General features: G+C 36.2%; 1 protein-coding gene across 3 annotated transcripts in view; it reads left to right on the top strand.

The window, feature by feature from the left end:
* TAFA5 (TAFA chemokine like family member 5) overlaps positions 1 to 22292 on the top strand; it is a gene marked incomplete at its 5' end in the record, with an annotated part of 391932 nt that overhangs the window by 296186 nt on the left and 73454 nt on the right. For all 3 annotated transcript variants that reach the window (XR_013774108.1, XM_079304629.1, XM_079304630.1), the window contains one exon: positions 21129 to 21256. Coding sequence is in view for 2 of the 3 variants with exons in the window: in XM_079304629.1 (XP_079160755.1) it covers positions 21129 to 21256 (128 nt within the window). The remainder of the gene's footprint in view (positions 1 to 21128; positions 21257 to 22292) is intronic.

Raw genomic sequence — 22292 nt, 5'->3', positions numbered from 1 at the left:
ATGGAAACATCTCTGTCATCTGGGAAAATGGGATCAGGAAGGATATTTAGTTGCTATTATCTGTATTCAGTTAATCTGGATTAATTCTATTGTTGATATACTTTTACAATGCAAAACTTGAGATTTAATCTAGGACTCTTAAACAACTTTTTTTAAAATTTATTCCATGTTTTCTATTATAGACAGACAACAAAACAAAATGTCCAGTACGTGACAGCTGCATAAACTCATCAGGTGATGGGTGAGCACCAGATTCATGGGTTGGACATAAAGGGTTATAGTGAATAATGTGATGACAACAGACTGGTGAACTGCCACCAGTGAGTTCTATAGGGATCCATCCTCACTCCTGTGCTCGTCAAGATCTTCATAAACAACTTGGGCAGAGAATTCAAGGGTATTTCAAGTAAGTTTGCTGATGCCTGTAAATTGAGAGGAGCTGTTCAGCCCCTCAGAGGCAGAGAGACCCTGCAGAGAGACCTTGACAAATCAGAGGGTTGTGCAGTCACCAACCAGATGAAGTTTAACAAAGACAAGTGCTGGATTCTGTGACTGGAGCAGGGAAATCCTGGATTCCACACAGACTGGGGAATGAGATGCTGGAGATAGACACCATGGAAAGGGACCTGGGGAGTCTCTTTAAAAAACAAGAAACCTGATATACTTTAATTTCTGATAAATAATCCATCCAAATTAATTGAAAATCTAATAGTCCCTCTTAGATATTTGGGATTTTCCCCCTTGTGAGAAATTAAAGCCCTGGCAAAATATATCATTTGGAAAATGTTCTTTCCCCTTTCAATCACACTTGTTTGCTTTCTGAAAATATGGTGAAACAATAGGAGAATCTAGAGACTAATGAGCCATTCTGATTTTAAAAAGAGAAGCTTTAAATCTACCACAGATACAAACCAGACTCAATTCTGGACATCTAATTTTTCAGTATTCTGGGCTTAATTAACATTTTTGCTTCAATTTCCCCATTAAAAAGTGAGAAGCAATAAAATGCTTACCTTTATAGTCATAGGATGCTCTGTTGGTAATTAGATGCTGTCAGACAGAATTACTGTAAATTACAGTAATTACTGTTCATTAATTAATTCTGTCAGTTTTATGTTTTATTGTAATGCACTGTCAAAGTGCTATAGTGTTTAAATTGGATGCATTTAAAATGAACATTCACATTAAAAAGGAGTGAAAGAGAACCTTTTATTGAAATTAAAAAAAGTTCCAAAGAAATATTTTATTATGATCTAATTTTGGCTATGGAATTCTGAAGCTGAAAAGTACTGCATACTAGTAATTGCATGTAGTATTATAATTAAAAAAGATACAAAAAATATGAAGAGACATTCTGTATTTAAATTGGGCTGCTTATTTTAGAGCAGAATTCAGTATTTAATTGTAACATTCTCTGTTGAACCAGGTGTATTTCCAGTGAATGTTTCGTGCCAAAGAGAATTAAGGCAGGAAAGTTGACATTTCCCTTGGGAGAAAAAGACTAAATATTAAATCTGCATCTCCCACTGCTGGAAGTGAGGCTTCCTTTGGCTCATACTGCACTGAAACACTGTAAATATTGGTTTATTGTAGTAGTGTAATTTGCACTATTGCAATGAAGAGATGATAATTATGCTAGTTCTATATTCTCTGAAATTTTGTAATGATTTTATCTGTGCTACTGACATGTAATATGCTGTTTCCATTCCCAGGTTAAGACATAGTTGGCAGAATTTATACTCCTCCTAAGGTGTCCCAGATACCACTAGCTCTCTTGGCTCCAAGGGCACATTGCTGGCTCATGATCAGATTGTTATCTCTCAGCACCTTCAGACTCTTTTCTACCAAGCTGTTCTCCATCTGGGTATCCCCCAGCATTTACTTGGGATGGGTTTGTTGCTCCCCAGGTGCAGAGCTTTGCACTTCCCTTTTGTTGTTAGGCTTCATGAGGCTCCTGTCAGCCCATCCCTCCAGCCTGTCAGGGTAAAAACTCACTGAAGTTATTACACTGAAAAGGAGAGCTAGAAGAAAGGTCACTTTAGTCTAAAAACAGTGAACAGGGATAGATTTATTTACAAGCATCTCAAGTTTCACCCAGCCATTTCGACTTTTGTGTTTTAAGAGGTTTTTGGTTGGGTTTTTTTTTGGTTTGTTTTGTTTTTTCCTGGCATTTTTATTATTATAGTAAAACATGCCTGTAGGGAATAAAAGTAAAGTGTCATTTGATGCATTCACTTCAAGAAGGCAAGGGAGGCAAAGTGAATTCTACTTCAAGGATCTGGTTGATTTGGATCCTATAGAGCAGAAAGTTCCCATTAAAAGTGATGTATTGACATTCTGATTTCTTTAAATTGGGTGGAATTTAGGTTAAGTTTCTCTGTTGATACTAGCTGTGGTATCACTTCAAGTAGGTGGAACAGAGCACATCTGGAGCTTTTTTGTGTGCAAGCTCCCTTTAAGTTAAAACCAAAGTGGAAGCTGTGTAGATCATGAAATAGTGGATTCATACTGTGACTGTACAACTCTATTACCCAAGTCACATGGCACTTCTTTGCTCTGATTTACTTTCTAAATTGATGAAAAGTCAAAGCATTGATTTGAGTGTAGATAGCTGAGTCTATGTGGATATGGAGTCCTGGTACAATAAAGCCAAATACTGAAGTGCATTCTAGAATATTACTTTACTGTTCAATCCTCTTAAAGGAGCTGTGAGTGATTAAAACTCTTAGAATGCCAGTATAATTCATAACTGGTAAACAGTCTTCAGCAGTCAGTGGGAAGAGAATCTTCACAGCTGCCTCAAATGTAAAAGCACATTCTTTTTTATCTAAATTGATATCAATATTTCATCAATAGTCCAGTCCCATGGTCAATGGTTTTAATTTTTTATGTATTCCAAATTATTAGAACAATTTAAAACTTTTCATTCATTTTTTAATCCAAATAAATCAAAAAGATATTTAATTGAAAGTAGATTTTTCTGCACAGGAACTGAGTTTTGGCCTTTTTCCTTTGTTTTCTTATTAGTATTTTGTTTTCCAAACTGGTATGAGCCTACTATGATAAAGATTATGCATCTTTCCTTAAAAGCTTCCCCAGAGCTTTGTTTTGATGTCAGGTGATGAAATAAATTACTACTTCACTAGTTTTAAAGAGGACTGTGTTGCCTAATTTGAAAGTAAAATTATATTGAATAATAATAAAAGCAAATCCTTTTGGTAATCTGAGATTTTCTCAAAGGTATCTTTTCAGAAGCTGCTTGAAAAACTTGCAGAGACTGGTCTGTTTTAGCCTATGTAAGACAAAGTTTTTTATTGTTTATAGAGTCTGCTATTTAAGGCACCTGCCAAGTGAGATGGAAGGCATTTTTATGTGTTTGTTGCTTTGAATTATATTTCTTGCATGTATCAAGCAATGAATGACAGATAAAATAGTTTCCTTTGTGGATACGTAAACAATGATGTTTGGCTACTTAATCTGATCAAACAATATTTACTTTGGATTTTATTATTTTTTCCCCTAACAAATTATGCTTTCACCATAAATGCTGTCTCAGTTACTGAATAAACTCAATGACTCTCTCAGTGTATCTTTTATGGTTATAACATAAAGCATTTTTTATGTCTAGAATTATGTAAAAATAAAATATCATATTAGATGAAGATCATAGCACTGAAATACTTTGTTACAGCAGCAATGGAACTGTTTAATTTAAAAGTAGTAGTAGTGAATAACTTTTTTTCTAAGATTAAAGAATACCCAGGTAAAGACTCTTCTCTGAATATCATTATGGTATTTAGGAAGTCAAGGAAATATGAAAAATTATCAGGGACAGGTCAAAAGAATTAATGGGGGTGGAGGTTGAACTTGGTTGATAATCTAGTGGCAGCTTGGGACAAACACTGGATTGTGTAGTACATATATAGATACAAATATAGATACTCAATTCCAATAGATGAAAAGGTTAAAAAATGCCTGTATCTCCAACATGTCAAAAGATCACTTGTGTGAGTGGTTATTCTGAAGGGCTCTTTTACAGTGTTTCTGAAATTCTTTAGTCTTAAACATTAAAATTATTCTGTAAAGATGGAAGCATATTTATTTCAATCTGCATATCAAAAATAAGATAATGAGGTGAGTTCAGTCTGCAGATCTTTTGGTCTAGTTTAAATTGCATATTTTCAGCTAGTATACTGCTCTCCATCATTTCTTTTTTTCCAAAATCAATTGCATTTCCATGTAATAATGGTATTAGTGTTAATATAATGTACTTCCTCTATGGACACAATAATTGGAGGCAAGCAAGAATAATATAAAATTAAAACCAATCATATAGACATATAATAAGTGAAAAAAGTCATTAATTAGAAGATCAGTAAGTGAATGTAAATAGAGTGTCTCATCAAACAGCTGTATTTTTAGTGGATCTTTTAATCTGCAGTGCCTAATCTTTGTTCTTAACTTGGGAGAAAATGTAAGGTCACTTTTGGTGTTTGTGAATGATTCACAAACTAAAAGGAGGTAAAAAAAGCATCAATGGCTACAGTATTTCTAATGGCTTTACCCATCCTGCTGTGTTAGATAACTTTATGTAACCCCTGTGGTGGCACTTCGTGCTAAAGTAGCTATTTCCATTCCTACTGCAAGCCCTTAAGGTGACCCCAGTCACTGCGTTCTGCAAAGGAAAGCTTTTAGGAGTGACAGATGTCCCAAATGCCATTGCTGCCCTTTCAACACAGTCTTTCCAGAACCTTCCCCTCTGCTGGGTGCCCTGGATGCATCAAGCTCTCCCTGACATGCTTCCATGGATATTTGATTTGTGCTATAGTTCACCTGTGTCTGCGGGCAGACCCAGGCAGGTCCGACCAGGCAGCACTGGGCAGTGGGTCCATAGGGCATCTAATGTAGGGACCAAATAGGGACCTTTGTATTTGTTTCTCCTTCTCTGCTGGGTGTTGTATCAGCATTGGACAGTGCTGCTGGCTGTCAAAAGCTGGATTGCAGGTCCAGGTTCTGGTTGCTGGCACTAGGAGCCAAGGTTGAGCAGGCACCATGTGCATCTGTCTTCTGTAGCTGCCAAGGAACAAGATGATGCCATGGGAAATAGCAAGCACACTGTGATGACCTTGTAATGAGTGCTTACATGGGTGGTTGCTAGACAGATTTGAGTTGCCTGGGAAACCCCCATTTCAGCTCTCAACCTACAATGTCAGGGCAAGAGCCCAAGACTGGCATTTATAGAAGCTCAGCGAAGCATTTGTAGAACCTAATCTGGAATGTGTGAGGTTGCTCTATTCTTAGTGATCATCATGGGCACTCCTTATAGCAGTGGCTCTAATTGTGGCTGCACATGGAGTGCTTTTCCTGTGCAGTATCATGCTGTACTGGGCTCTTACAAGTAAGATTTTTACTACATCCTGCCCCTGAAAAGGTAAATTATACGTGAAGTCACAATGAGATGGAAGAATAATATGGAAAGAATGTTGTGTGGGATCTGCTGCATTGCACTGAAAGACTATGCCTCCATGAACTCAAACAGCTCTAGCAAGTCACTTCTGACCGTGAGGTGATCCAGAAAGTAGGCAGCAGAGATTGCTGTAAAGACTACACAGATCAGGTTTTTTTTCCAAAATGTTCCAAAGGCCAAGACTGGGAATTATTCAGTAAAGCTTCAGGGGCATTGTCAGATGGTACAGTGCATGCAACCATGTGAGCTGTATCTTTTAATAGGCTATATGGGTTCTATCACAGCCAGTAACTTAAGAACCCACCATCTGCTTGCTTATTGACCCCTACTCCCAGTCCCTGCAATTGAATAGGGGAGAGAAGAGCAAAAGTACGAAAAAAAGTGAAAAATACTAAGAGTTGAGAAAAAGAGTTAACACAATAGCAAGAGGGGGAGGGTGCAATGCAAAGAAAGTTGCACAGACCAATGCCCAGCCATTTTTGTTGATGGGAGTGACATTATATGACATGCAATATCCATGGTCAGTTTGAATCAGCTGTCACAGAATCACAGAATGTGCTGTGTTGCTAGGGTGTCCCCTCACACCTCTTTCCATCCTCCTCTGAGGGAGGGCAGAGTAAAAAGCAGAGGAAGACATGGTGCTGTGCAGCACTGCTCAGGAATAACTAAATCACTAGTGTGTTACCAAGATATTTGTCATAACAAGTCAGAAGTATCATGCTATCTGCTATGAAGAAAATTACCTCCAGCCCAGGCAGATCCAGTATATACACTGCAATAAAAGATTTGGAAATTTAAAAAAAAAAAATGTTCATAAAGGTGAATATCTTACAGACAAACTCTGGAAAAGCTTGGGCAAATACAGGAAAACTCATTGTTGCACTTTTGAGACATAGGACAGATTTTAATATATTAGTATGCTCAGTTCTTATGTTCACAACTCAATAAAGATGTTGAAAAAAATGTCAAAGAGTTCAGAGAGCAGTCTTGGTGATGATGAAAGTAACATGCTTTACTGTATGAAGTTCTTGTTAATCAAGACATTGATTAAGAGTTTAGAGAATTAGAAATCTACTGAGGCATCTTCCATCCCTAACTCTGGAGTACAGAGTTTAAGGTACCAATGTTCTAACTTTGACTTTAAAAAACGCAAAACAAGCACATTATTTTTCTACAAGCAAATACCATTTTCCTTTGGGATTTGTCACTGAAGTTGTGGTTTGAAAATTTTAAACTCAGGATTTTCTGTTTTCCAAAACAGTCTTCTAGTTCTAGAGAGTTACTGCTAGCTGTGGTGAGTAGAGTGATGAATGCAGAGAATTCCTCTGGGAAACATCATACAGCAGGTCAGAATATAGAATTACAATGATTCTTGCTGATCTTACAGTCTGTCATCCATAAAATAAATTAACAGCTCTTGTGTTTTCCAGCTTCATGTATTGCTTTTATCTTTCCAAATATATATTTTTTACATTTCTTTCTTTCTTAACCCAGTTAAGTTCACAGGTTTTAATGATTGAGACAATTTACTGTTTTGCGTGAAGCTGATTTCTGCTTTTATTTGTTATATTAGTAACAACTGTTGCAACTAAGATGTGAAGTACAGTACTTTCATTTTCTCTCAAGTAACACACATTTTGAATTTTCTCGTTTCCAAGAGCAACTACAATTTTGTCAATTGGAAGATATGCTTATATATATTTATAAACATGAAATCTAAGTGAAAAATCCTAATGCTTAATAAACACAAACAGTTCTAGATTTAGTATTAATGGAAATAGATTTTTTTTGTTCAATGGTATTATTCTGGTTTATACCACTTGAAAAAAAAGACACAAATACTCTTTATATCAGTAATAATAGCTATTTAGTTTGCATTATGCTCTAGTAACTTGTTAAAGGAAATAAAAAGGGACATAAAAGCAGAGATCTTAAAAACTGATGTTGGAAAGTATGGAATTATGCTTCAGTAATTCTGACTGTGGGATAGTCAGTGAGAATTGCATTTCTGCTAAGCCTTTGATATTAAATCAGAATTGGTAAAAATATGCATTTTTTCCTAACTAGGTTTATTTTTATCCACTGCTATATTGAAGCATTTCTCTTTACATTATTTTAACAGCAATCTTTCAAAATCCTTTTTCAAGGTAACTCCTGGCTCATTGTTTTAATGAGTCAGTTTTATAATGACAGGTTAAGTATGTAGTTGACTGTATGACTTAAGGCCACAGCTAGTTTTACTATTTTTGACTGAAGCATAATCCTGAAGCCTTTGAAAAAATCTTCCAGTGAAGTGTATCTTTGGCAACATACATCTCAGCAAGACAAACAGGCTGATTTGTTTGCTAGTGCCTACACCACCAGGAGATGTTAAATGTTATTTACATTTTACACCATAACTTAAAGGAGCAGAGTGATGTAGCCAGTATAGTCGGAGTGTACCCAGAGGAGATTGTCAGTTCCAGACTCCAGCTTCAGAAAAAGCTGTGAAAGCAGGAGCTCTTCATGTTCACAATAGGTGAAGGAAGGAGAGCAGGCTTGGGAGGTGTTCTAAATGCCAGAACTGCTAACTTGTCATTAATTTAATGGGTACTGTCCCTGCCAAGCTCTTGGGACAAAGTAGAAGCTACACTTTTTTTGGGATAAATATACTGCTCACATACGTGCATGTATGAATATTTGTCATGATCTATGCATGAAGTGCAGAAAAAGTACATGGAACTGTAGCAGTAAGAGTAAAAGAACATACTAAAGGTTATGATTGTAATCACCAGCAATTCTTTTAAGGAGAAACAATTATTCATTTTTATAGATTTTAATCTGTAGAATCAGAAAAAACTTAACTCCAATAAGTCCCTTTCAATTAAATAATAAGGTAGACCACTAGCACCCCAAGTGGGTAAGATACTGAAGTAACATGTAGTATGAAGATGGATATTTGCATTCAGAATTATTTTAATATTCTCCTTTCATGTTCCAAATGTTAACACTTTGCTTTATAATAAATCTGGGGTTGTGTTGTCCAGTATTAAGGGTAAAGAGCCTGATGAAAGCAGTTGTCATCTTTCTCCTGGAGCAATGAATCTAAATAGAATAGTCTTTCTGATATCTGAAACATGGGTTATATTTAGGAATTTCAGGAAATGAATGTGATTTCTAATTTGAGAGTTATTTTGAAAGCTGCTATTGAAGAGAGGAGAGATGTTTAGAGAAGTGTCTTGAAGTTAATATAATTAAACATGTATTTATTGACAAGAGAGGGCAGGAATGAGAGTGCATTCAGCAGCCTCATTTGGCACATGGCTGTGCTAAGGAAAGTAGTCCATGGCCTAACTTCAACTGAAATAAATTTTTCAAAGAGCTAAGGATAACATTCAGCACTTTCCACTCTAAGTACAGGATTTGTTTAATTAGCTTGTTTTCTCAAACTTTCACATATATATTCACATTAAGAAAAACAGAAGCAATGAAATGTTGGACAAAACATTTACTGCATGTACTTCTTGTCCTGGGAGTGAGAGTGCACATGATAAATGAGAGCCACATTGCTCATATCCTACCAAGAGGCTCTTGGGTCCAGCACAGCTGAGTGCTGCTTAGGAAGCTGAATGGAACAGAACAGTGTATTAGCAGGTCAAGCTTATTTAGGAAAGATTTCATATTGGGGCCAGGGGGAAATAATGTGCTGTAGGTATTACAATGAATGAAATACCTAGCAGATTCCATTCTAAGGGAAATTTTTGTATTTTAAGCCAGGAAATGTATGCAATTTGAATGATTTTCATCTAATATATAGAGGAAGATGAAGCAGAAAAAATCAGACAGTTTGCTTTTTTCAACAGCTTCATGATGCAGCTATATGTTCACACATTTTTGTGAAGTGTTAATGGCAAACACAGTAGTTAATGAGGTATAGAGGCCTGATGCTGTATTATATCTCAGGCAAAAAGATGTGTGATTTATCATATTTGTTTTTCTGCGTCCTTAATTTTTCTGTGATTAATGTGTGATGCATATGCAAGGCTTTCTGTATTTTAATGGAAAAAAATTATAGTGAGTTTTTCCCCTCAAACTGGCAATAAGAACTTCTTAAAAACAAAAACAAAAAAAAAGAGGCACTTTTAAACACAAATGTACGAACATTTTAAATGCTATCAATTTGGACCTTTTATGGCAAATTCTCCTTGGATTAATTTATGGTATTATGGCTTACTGTACACCTCAGGGAATCAAGAACAAAATTAATTGTTCCTCTGAGATGTACAATTTCCACCTTTTGCCCCTCCATCAACAGCTTGCAAAGCAGTAATTGAGAAACAAATCTGAGTGTATTAAGTTATTTCTTCTTAGAACAGTTCTTGCTAGAACATGCAGAAAGAGGGACAGCTGGCTGGTGCTGGGTTTTACACATCCCTCTGGCTACTTGCAGAGGCAGCATGTTAAACCAGATTGATTCAGGTCTGATCCAGTATAGTAATTTCTGTGTTGCTTACCCTTGGCCTTTGTTATTCTGGGTCAGTTGATCAACACATTAGGAGCTGTAACCAAGAGTCTATCCATGTTTTGACCAACTGGTAAGGAAAAGCTTAGCAGCAGGCTGTACTGTGCCTGCTTATTCAGTGTGAAATAAAGGCACACAAGAGCCTTTGAGGGGTCGTTTCTTTTTTGTTTCTTGTTTCACCAGTGTGTGTTGTGCTAGTGGGAACTCAGGGTAACATTCTAGACAATGTTACAGCTGTTCCTGAATGATTGAGTTTATTAACATGTCACAGGGTTGTGTAATTCAGGTATTGAAAATATTGTGACTGACACTGAAGATGTTTTGGGGCAGTTAGATTCTCATGTCTGTCTTTACATTACTGCAAAATGCTTTGATATTGCTTATATGCCATTACTGCAAATGTTTGTGATCTGTGGTTTTCTGACCAACCCTGTGATATTCACTCTTTTCTCACTCCTTTGTCTTGTGAAATTGCATATAAATTATAATTATTATTAGGAGGAATTATAAAACATTTGTAAAACATTTCCACTTTCTCTTGTTCTTCTCTAGTTAATATGATCATTGCATCTACAGCATACCATAAAGAAACAGTCTTACTTCATGGGAAATCTCAGTGTTTGTCTTAGTGCCAATGTGGCACTTGATGTAGTATTGGCAGCAAACCCCACCAGTTCCTAGCATGATATAGCTGCAGATTCTTCCTGCTTCCCATTTACTGCTCAGTGTTAACAATTTTTTTGGGGAATGACTGCTGTGAATGACTCAAGGCTAATTGCTGTCTTTTCTTGTTCTTGTTTATCATACTTGTGACAAGCCTAAAAGTGCTTTTCCTATCCTTTACCGCAGATAAACATTAAGAAAAAACATCCTGTGGAAGCACTGTGCCATTTCCATACAAAATCCTGCATCTGGTTGTTAATATGCAATTCCCAATACCATGAACTTTCATAGAGGTTAGAAATGAGAAAGATCTTTTAGGTCACCTTGCCTTCTCCTCAGTTGCACGTAGAGTAGATTCACATAAGGGCCCGTCATGTCCCCTCTGCACTGAAAGGGAGCATTCTTTTCACATGGCATGAGTGCTTCACTGATACTGGAAAGAAGAAAAAAGACCTTTTTCCTGTAAAGGGTGTGTGAGATGAAGTTGTAGCAAGTTGGCATAAAAGGCTCTTTGTTAATTGCTATTGTGCTAATGGTGCTTTGAATATGAATGTTTTGTAAGCAAGAAACAGGCAATGATTCAGATGAGCACTGCCTCAAAGAAAACTTGAGCAGGGCTGGAATTGAGAGAAAGTCTTTGGCATTTTGCAGTCTGTTTTTGAATGGGTTGCACAGATTCAAGTAGTCAAGACTATACATGTAATAAACAGGGCACTGAAGCTGAAGCATCCACTACAGATAAGTTGAAAAAAAAAAAAAAAAACCACACCCAAAACAAAACAAAAAACCCACGAACCCCCTCTCAAACCAAAAACAGACAAAAAGCCCCAAAACCCCCCAAAAACCGCCAACCCCCCCCAGCATTCATATTACAGCAAGGCTGCTGAAGAATCTACTAACAAATTTGCATCTGTGTTATACATACCTCTGTCACATATGCTCTGAGGTGTTGATTTTCAGAAAACTGAAGTGCCTGCATGTGCACATGGTAGACACTGCGAGTCTCCATACTATCAGACTATATATCTGTTTTCTTGAAATTGTTCTCCCATATTTTCATGAAAATATTCTCCCAAATATTATCTACATTGATAAGGTGAGAAATCTTTGTAACAGGCAGCTAAAAATATCTACCTCTTCACTAGCCAAAATTTAGGAATTTGAAGGTGTTTTTAGAATACATGATATGCTGATAATGGCGTAATATATCTGAATAATTTTATGTTTACTAATATTATTAAGAAAAAGTATAATATATACTAACATATACATATTTCCATTATTGAATGCAAAAGAATTAAAGAAATGTATAAATAGGCTCTACACTTATGGAATTATGGAAGTGTTTAGTCAGTTCCACAGGAGAAAGTGTGCACATTATTCTACACTTTAATACAAATTATTCTGTTATTCTAATAGAACTAAAGTGGTTAAACTAAAGTGGTTATCATGTTGGACAGAGCAAAACACTGCAATGATGTAGTAATGGCAACTTTTATTTTATTCCTAATACCACAGATGCATAAATACATACATACATGCCTAACAGCATAATTAGGCATACCAGGATAATTTAAAGGGCCATTTTGCTATGTGAAAATAAATTTAAAAAAAAAAAAAAAAAAAAAAAAAGTGGAGTTTCCCTGGTGGGAATTCTTTAAGATACTTTTTGTATGTTTAAAATGTTGAGTCTAAATGAGCACTTTAATAGTTCAGTATTGTACTTAAGAGAAGCATTGAGAACGAGCAGTTGTTATTTCTTAATCTGCAAGGGGCTATTTCCAAGCTGCAGACTCAGTCAAGCAGTGCTTTATTCAGAAGAACCCTCAAGAAACCCATTTCAGCTTTCGCCTGAGTCAGGACTGTGAACTTGTACTGTTTGCATTGTTACAAATTGTAGATATTTCCAATGAGATTTCCCCATTTCTCTTACAAAGTAAGAGTCACTTGAGAAACCTCTTTTTCAGACAGTTACATTCCTACAGATGGACTATTCCAACTTGCTTCTATTCCAGTTAATTTTGTGGGTTATTATCTTCTGTTTGTGTCCAGTGTTGATGTTTAGTTTGGTTTATTTTCCTTAAGATACTCTTGAATGTTTTTGAAAAAAAGCAAGAGTGGATTTAAAATTTAGATAATTGCTTTTAGGAACACAGAGTGTTTTGTTAGAGATGTGGCTTTATTACAGCTGACAGTAGACCACTCAATCATTTGGAGTTTAGTAAAGGAAGACAAGTGTACACCTATGAGAGTTAAATGAGTCCTATAGGAGTAATACTAAAATCTGTAAAACTGAGAAGTTTTGCCTTTGCCATTGAATTGTATAAGCTGCCTTAAGCAGGGGACAGGCCTTCAAACAGAGTGGCTGTAGCATGGGAGCACATGCATTGCCTGCCCTGGGAGACAGGCAGCATTTCCCCCTTTTTCACCTTGTGGCCAATCCTTCTAGCCTGATTTCACAGAAATAATTTTGAAAATTTAGAGTTAGGTTTTCTGATGGTGGAAAAGATAGCAATATCAAAAAGACATGTGGCTGTTCATAAACTTTCTGGACATGTTCTGATACATCAAATATTGTCTCTCAGGTCAAGAAAGACTATTCCTTCTAATAAGTGAATATTTCTGTTATAGAGCTCCTTCTGAAGAGCAGTGTTAATTTTTATGTAGAAAAATCTACAGGATCTTTGAAAATCAGTTTTTTGCTGCATTAGGTACACAAAGAAAAAATGTCCATTTATTAGCTGAGTTTTAGAGATTCATTGTCTTTTTAAGGTATCTGTCTTCTAATTTTATGTGCATTATAAAAATAAATTAAAAATAAATTAAAAATAGGAACCTAGTGTCAATAGAAGACACTTATTTGTATCTTTTTTTATTCTTACAAAATACTGATGTACCTGAGAGAAAGCTTGTAACGAGAAAAGTAGTAATAAGTAATGAGAAAAACAATTGTCCAAATTAAGCACAAAATTAGGAAAATTGTGTTAGATCATAATATGTTGAGGTAAGGAACAGTGATATTTCTGTATAGATGAAAAGCTACATTAAAAATTCACATGACCTAACCTGTCAGTCAAAAATCATATTCTGCACATCCACGACATTAAACTGCTGTGTGACAAGATGTGTCATTGACTGTGCAGTTGAGATATAACACATCCACCTGTAACATGGTTTCCCAATGGACAGTGTGCCAATACAATGAATGTTATATAAACTAACATCTTTGCTGCATTCTAACACTTTTGTCCCTCTGTTGGTCAAACACTTGCTAGTGACAGCAAAAGTCAGAAGGAAAGGAGTGTTTCCAAGCTATCTAATGCTCAGCATCACAGTTCCCTGTGGCAAGTTTTTTGGGTCATTGACACAAGTTTCAAAATAATCATAAGTGCTTATATTAATTGCATTTTTGTTATGAAAAGTGCTACCATAAAAATGGCTTCCTTTTTCTTTGTTTTAAGCTGATTCACTAGTTTTATTGGATTTTTTTCTTAATCTTCATCCTTGAGGCATTGATTCATATCAGAATCCCCAGTATAATTGTGGCTTATTTTTAATATTTGATGAAAGCAGAAATCACAGGCATACCCAAAAAAGCATACAGTTTACTGTAACACAGCATCTGGTCATGTGGAACAGTGGGAAAGCACTTTGGGTAGGAGATAAGTACAGCTTCATTGCTGAGTTCCCTTCTCTAATACTTTTAATTGTTCTCACAGTGACAGCTTAGTCTGTTTCCGTGCTAGTCCTTGAGCTCATTTCAACTCAATTTGCTTCCGTGTTCTGTTCATACATACATGGCAAAAGGAGGGCAGAGTTTCCCATTGCTCTGGTTGTTGACAAAGGAAGCCCATTGTACTTGGGAACAGCTGAGTTATTATCTCTTTCAGTGCACATTGAAATGTCACCACCAAGTCACAGCAGCACTATGCATGCTGACACCAGACTTGGAAAGCACTAAAAGCAATGAGGGCCCCAGTAGAACCACTCAGCTAAACGCCTGTTAGAATACATGTGAAAAACATTAGCTAAAGTTCCTAGAAATAGCTGTCAAAAGATTAAAGACTGAGGGATTTCTCTCCTCAAGCATGACCTCACATTCTGATTCTCATTGCTTTGCCCATGCAAAAGCAATTTTCAAATGGAAAGTGCTTCTTATTTTCTTTTTCTTTTTGCCTTTTACTTTGTTTTTATATTTTCCTTACTAAGTATATGCAGAGTTCATTAAAGGTGCCCAGTAAGACTGGGTACATGAACTCTCTCAAGAGTCTCAAGATGGACCTTGATCCTTGGCTATAATTTTAGTGTGTGTTTTGTGAGCACAGAATCTGATGCTGTGCACTCAAATGTGAAGCTGCAGTCAGGGTGAAGTGTCTAGTTAATCTTTTTTACCCATATCCATGAGTATTTATGCTCTGAAGTTCAGTCTGTGTATAAATGCTTTTGTGAGGTTGATTTATAACTTTCCTGCCACCCTTCCTTCACTCCAGCTTCTTTTTATTCCCAGGTTCTTTCCATGGCTCTGAAAACTCTAACCATGTAACCTAGAACAAGTTTAATTATTACTGTGGCATCCTCCCTTAAATTTCTTGCTACAGAGCTCTTCCACAGCTGCCCAGCCTTCTCTGCATAACATAGGGATGTCAGGGGGTATCTGGTCAGTTCTCATTTGACTTTTAACCATAGTGAATCCGGTCTTCCACTGTAGTTCTCTGCTCATATCATCAGGAGGACTGAAACTGGTGTAGTTAAGAAAACCCAAAATGTTCTGGTCTTTTGCCTTCACTTACCTACACTGTAGAGTACTGACTCCATTGAACAAGTTGCTCAAGTGTTTGACCTTGCCCATTAGCTTCAGCAGCTACTACATATAGCTGGGATTTGTGCCCTTTTCCTTCCTTTCTTGCCTTTTTTTTTCCCCCTAGTATCTCTTTTCCCACTACTTCCCATTTCAGCCCTTGTCTGTTATTTGCCGCAATCTTCAAATTCTCTTCTTTGGGTCTGAAATTGTTGTCCCTCTCCAGTGAAATTTGCTGTTCTCAATGTGCTGGCAGCAAAGTAAAATGTGATGAAAACATGGTCTCTGAAGGGTTCTTTGCTGGCATATCACTGATCAGATTTTTACTAATTTTTACTTTGCTTACAGCACACTAATTGAATACAGCAGGGCAGAACAGCAGGGGACAGAAACAGAAAACACTGAGTCCTGACAAAAGCTTTCTCTAGGGGTAGGTGTTCCATTAGCATCTTTTATTGGACAGCAAATGCTGACTACCCACAGACAACAAAGCAGTAACATCATTCATAGATTGAAAACCATTGAGTATGTACATCTATGGTTATTCCGACAAGTGCTGAAATCCTGGGCAAAGCTGTAGGCCAGGTTGCCTATTCATTTTAATATTTAGTTAGAAAATGCTAGTTTTGAAGAGACTAGAAGCACATGTATTGTCCCTAAATAAAATTCAACATGTAAATTTTATCAGTATTCATCATTTATTATAACTGTCAGGATGCTTGTTGTGACCCATTTTGTAAATGATTTTTTTTTTTTTTCTGTTTCGATTTGACTGCTTTGTAGGCAGTTGGAAAATATGTTTTATATTTGCTGCATTACTTTTCTGAGTAAGCAATTTTGCCAGTGAGAGACTGAGGAGTTGAGAACAAATGCAGATATATTACAATCTCAAATGAGAGCAGTTAGAAGAATACTAGCCCTTGAAAAGTAAAATGGAAACAGACATGAGCTGATGGTGAAGCTGATTTGTAGGACACTTTCCATGTTAGGATAATGCTTCTGTCATACAAATATTTGAACATCTAGATGCAGACTAATGTAAGGTACCTATCACTATATCACTGAGTCACATGGTATTAAAGTTTCCAAAGAAAGAGAGAGGTCAGAAAAATACATTCTAGTTTCTATACTACAAAAAGTCAGGTATCATGTTCCTTTGCATTTAGTCTCATATGGTTTTCACTATTTATTTATTTATTTTTGGGGGTATCATAATGAGGAAATTCATCTGTTTGGAGACTCAAACAGGAAAAAAGATAAGAGATGTTAAATTTCCTAACAGTGCTCCTAGAATCTGGATTATACTTCAATTTTTGTTTGTATAATTATTTTTAAGCTGTCACAGAGTCATATGAAGATACAGCAAAACATTAAGTATGTAAAAAAATTGAAAAAATACATGAATGCCTTTCTAAATGCAGTAGTTTAAATTTGGTTTTACTTTTTCAGAGTATTTTCAAGTTTTTTCATTAGTGGTTTACTAATCTTCCTGCAGTTACTCAGTTTACTCCAACAACTTTGTATGCCAGCTAATTCAGCTAAATTCCTAGAGACCACTCATGTAACTGGCAGTGATGTCCCTAAGGGAGTCTTTGTTTGGGATAATATGGATGACTGCATAATTTGGAGATTGTCTCCTAGGTATTGTCCTGCTCCTCCTAAATACATGTTGTACAAAGTAAAATCTACATCATTTCTGTTAAAGCCAGATTTTCACTGTTTTTCAGGGTACAGGTGAACATTGATGGTATTTTCTCAACCCAGGGATTGCAATAAGATTTATCCCTCAGTGGAACTATGATTGGATGAGCTGCAGGAAAAGCCTCTGCCCTGTCATTCAATCTTTTACTCATGATCTAGTTACCTGGTCTCAATTTGTAGCTTCTCTGCAGCCCACAGGAGATCACTTTTTCCCATATATTTCTCAACCTCAGCTCAAGCATCCCTCCCAGTCTTGACAGCAAGAGCTAAATGATAAAATAGGTGTCTAGACATTGCTATATTGCTGTCCTTAGAACTAAATAGTCTTTGGACTAGATGCCCTATAAATAATTGAGACAATCTAACTCTTTGTGAATTAGCAGTGCTTCAATTCTTTTTAGGGAAGCAGAATGACTGCAGAAAAAGATATCCCAGCTTTGTGATGTTTCCTTGTTGTAAAATAGATTGACATTTGGGGCTTTTGCACTATTACAGTCAAATTGCTGCTTTAAAGACAGTTCATGATTGCAGTGGCTTAGAGTGCTGTGATTCAGTCAGTCTTTCTGATGGCCCCTTTCCTGCTCCTGCAATTTTACTGATATATGTTTTTATAAGCATATTACTTTACATATTTCTATTGTTGTTTAATTTTTATGTGTACATGTTAAAGTGCACTTTATCTCTGAAAGAAGAAAGGAGACAAAAAGGTCTCCAGTCCAGTGATCACTAAGAGTTCAGAGGTTTTGTTTCTAGCTGTGCAACAAATTCTGGTGTCACCTTAGTCAAGATGAGTAACCTCTGTGCACAGTGGGGACAATGAACAGCATTTACCAGTCGTAGGTAAAACCAGCTAACCATAGGAAGTTCTGCAAGATGTTGGGGATCTTTGATAGGTAGATAGTGTATATGTACTGATTCAGGCAGAGGAGGGAAATGGTCAGAGGAAAAAGCTAGTGTTGCAAACAAACAAACAAAACAAAACAAAACAAACAGGAAAAGGAGAAAGGAAAAATACCAGATAACATTTTTAAAAGGCTAGGAGATGAGTGATATGGTGAAACCAGTTGGGATCATTCAAAAGTGAGTAATTATAAAAGATGTGGTCCTATTCAGTCTTAATAGGGTTAGTGAAATACAATACAATGAATGTGTTTGTCTGTGTACTTCTGAAGTGGTGAAGCCAAAGGCATTTCTGAACCTTGGGAATCTGCTGTGCTGGTCAGCCTTCTTCAAAGTTCAAGGCAAACCACAGTGAAATAATATATGTCAAAGTCATAAAAAAAAAAAAAAACTCAAAGAAGAAATATTTTCTCCAATTTGTGTTACAGCTTGCATTAAATGCTATAAATTACCATTTAAAAAAATGTGAAGAAGAACATCATTCTGTAAAAAATATAGGTGAGCTAAATTCTCATTTAAGAAATATGTTTCAAAATGTTGTGTTCTGCTTGGGAAAAGTTTTCCCTAGTCCCTACTTAGATGTATCTTCTCTACTACCTTCTTTTTTTTTTTTCTTTACTTTTACTTTTTGTAGGATCATGCATTATCATTTTGATTATACTTTATAAATATTCGCTTTGCACACCACCTTTATGCATAGAAGTATCCAATTGTTGTTTCAATCAGTATTCTTAATCAGTGAAAATAAAGTAAATTTTTACTTTTATTTCCTAGTTCATTCTTCAACCTTAAAAAAATGGGGCAAAAAGCTATAATAATATGAATATTTTAATTTACCATATATTAGATGTCTGTAAGGTTTTGCATTTAATGCTGAACAAGGCTTATCTTAGTTTTTGCTATGACAAACAGTTGATGATTTTTAGTTAAAAGATTGACTAGAGATGCAGAGATTGATAATTCCCTGAGTGTGGGGTGAATTTGGGAAAAGAATACGTAGAAAAAAACCCTGATTTTCCATAGGAAATATATATATATAATATTAAATCAAGTGAGAGACTTATTGATAAAGCTTATCTAGTTGCAGTATTTAGCAGAAAACAATCAATGATGTTCTGAAAGATTACTCAGTTGAGCAGTTTTAAATTAGACTGTACTGATCATGAATGGAGACTTTTTCTGCTAATAACTAGAAACTGATTGCAAGTTTTTCTGTCTTACAAAACAGCTAAGATCACATTGGTGGGTAGTTTGTTGATACAACATCTGCTTGCATCCAGTGCCTCAAAACTGTTGCTGAAACCCCCTTGGACAGAGACCATTTGTTCTCCAGTTCAAATGGTCCTGCCCAGGAAAGCAATTCCACCATGTGCTGAGCAACGTCAGCTCCTATTAACTCCAGATCAAGTGAAGTGGCACAGCCCTTCTTAGGAGATGCAAGGTAGTGTCAACACAGATTCTAAAGCAGAAATTCAGTTCTTTGCAGGAGCTCTGCACAAAGCCTGTGTATCGTTTAAGTGCCACCTAATTCTTTATAATGGAGCTCAGAGTGGATTTGAGGAAGCTGATAGGCTTTTTGCTCTCATGTCTGCAGAGGACTGAATTACAACCCCTGGTGAATATACACAGTAAAAAAGAAATACACTGCCTCAGGAAATACACTATATCCCTTTGCTTTGACTGGTGTAATTCAGTTTCAATTACTGATGAAAATTCTTTGATATTATGTTGATAAAAAAATTGTTGCGCGTTTTGCTCCCTTCCTGCATTACACATTGAGCTTTATTCTCATAGTGTGATATAATGTGCAAACCAAAAAGTGAAAATGCAAAAATAGATGTAGTCCTGGAGTCAAGAACAGGGCCTCCCTCATGGCACTGTGTGAGGCCCCCAAAGCAAAGCAATGAATGGGTGGAGAAGCAGAATTAAAGGGACGTGAAAATCTGAAATGGAGAAGAGAGCTGGCTGGGAAGCAGGGCTGGAAGAGGGCATGGGCGCTGAGGAGGCACAGTTTTGATACTGATTAACTTTAAACCATTTGAGCTGGCTAACTTTTCCCTACAAAAGAAGTTCTGATTTCCATGGCCTAAATGTGTGAACTGGTCTATGTTGTTTACTATTCTATGAGAAGGAACCCAGATGCTACTAAAGTGAACTCAAAAGAAGCAGTATTATAGTCCAGAAAGCTGTCTACAGGTATTAAAGACCTTCTCCCCCTACCTTGAGGAAAAATTTCTCCTTTACAATTCCTTTCTTTTACTGTACTGCAGTCAGGGTTCTGTTCTTCCAAGACTACATGCTGTGTATGACCTTGTGGAAATTTTGCAGAACTGGCTTGCCAGAAACACAAGCATTAGAGGAGACACAACACACATATCACACCAGATTTCTGTTAGAAACCTTCCTGGCAAGACTTCTTTTCCCTTGCAGTGATAGGCTATTTGTTCCTGTCTTTTTCCTCAGCATATTGTCTCCTTCATGATTTCTCAATCTTTGCTTCATTCAACACCTGTCCTTCTTAAGTTCCTAGTTTCTGCCCCTGACTGTAGCCCTGCCATTGCAAGTATCACATAGATTCACAATAGCTGTCATTATACCGACCCCTCTAACTGTTTATTATAGCTTTTCTCTTTCCCCTGCATGTCTCATGTCTATTTACAGTGTCATCACTTCAGGATAAGGACTGTCTGCCCGGGTTTGTAGAGAGTCTAACACAATGGATCCCACTTGTGGGACACCAGAATTATTAGTTAGGATAGTTAAGTCTTCAATCATTAGTCCCTCCAACATTTCCTTGATTGGAAGGAGCATGAAATTCAAACAATACCTAGTTTTGATGTTCTTTTGATTTATAATAAAGTTGCCATTTGGTTTTTTGGGTTGGTTTTTAAGTTTGAAATTAGATTTGTTGGTACAGCAGGTATTGCAAATAATTTTATAAATTGCCTAGGGCGGTCTACATCATAAACTACTGCTGAATTATCAGATAATGAAAATAGATAACTCAAATGAGAAAGTGTTTAGAGATAAGTGAAATGTGAATTCTCCTGCCAATTGTTTTTGGTTTTGTTTTTTCTTCTTCCTTTTCTGTTTCATAGCACGAATTATCAAAACAAAACAGTGGTGTGAAATGCTTCCATGTTTAGAAGGAGAAGGCTGTGATTTGCTAATCAATAAATCAGGCTGGACCTGTACACAACCAGGAGGACGGATAAAGACAACCACGGTAGGTCACTTCTCTGTTTATACTTCTTCAATTTGTTATTCACTTTAGTTTGTTGAAAAACAAGTGATATTTTTAATTCATTTTCAGCACTTCTATGTGAAGTTTATTGCCTCATAATTAATCTGTGTGCCCAAGTGTGCATGCTGAAATACACAGCAATATTATCCCTAAGTACATTGGAAAAGATAACAAAGGAAAATGTGTAATTCCCATGGTTACTAAGAGTGGATATTATATCAAGGTTTTCTTATAAGACACCAGTGGCTTAACTAACATTTGTATTCAGCCTGAAGATGGTATCTTCTTGTTTCAACATACGAAAATCTTCTTATGCTGAGGTAGTGTAGGGTGTAAATCTCTATGTGTGGTCTAACAGGGTGAAAAGAAATCTTTCACTTGGAATTCCGAACAAAATATTTTTGCAATTCCAATTATACTGAAAAAAGAAGTTGCACAGACAGCTCTTTAGTTTTCCATGAGATCTACAGAAAATATAGCAAAAGATCCCTTTTCCCAGCTTCCTTTGGGCCTGGTTTGTTGATAAATCCCTCAGTTCTCTGATTAGGTGTCTTGGGGCATATGCTTATAGTGAAGCTGAACGTATATATGACAGTAATAGTTTCTAGGGCTTATAATGTTGACGCATTATACAGATTTCTAGAAAATGTTCTCAAATGCCAGCAATTATTTGACATAAAAAATGGAAAAATTCTGAAGAGATATAATAGAGCAATTCTCTGATAGCTTACTAGGCCTTTTGAAATTATTTCTGCTCCTTATAATCTTTTTTTAGATTTACAGGGAGCTTGAGTGTAATTTGAATAAGTGCAATTTCAAGAATATTTAGTCTTAAAAGTACTTATCAGTGAGGACTAAATTAATACCCATCATCCCCTACACAATTTCTCTGTCTGATCGGTAGATAGACAGCAGTATAAAATCTGGTATTGTTTTAGAATGCCTGTATTTAGAAAATTAACATAATTTTAATTTTTTTAAAAAAGGAGTCTCAATAATGTTTTATAAGATACCTACA

This window comes from Erithacus rubecula, assembly GCF_903797595.1.
Source record: "Erithacus rubecula genome assembly, chromosome: 4".
NCBI lineage: Eukaryota > Metazoa > Chordata > Aves > Passeriformes > Muscicapidae > Erithacus > Erithacus rubecula.
This window is presented reverse-complemented; position numbering and strand designations above follow the sequence as displayed.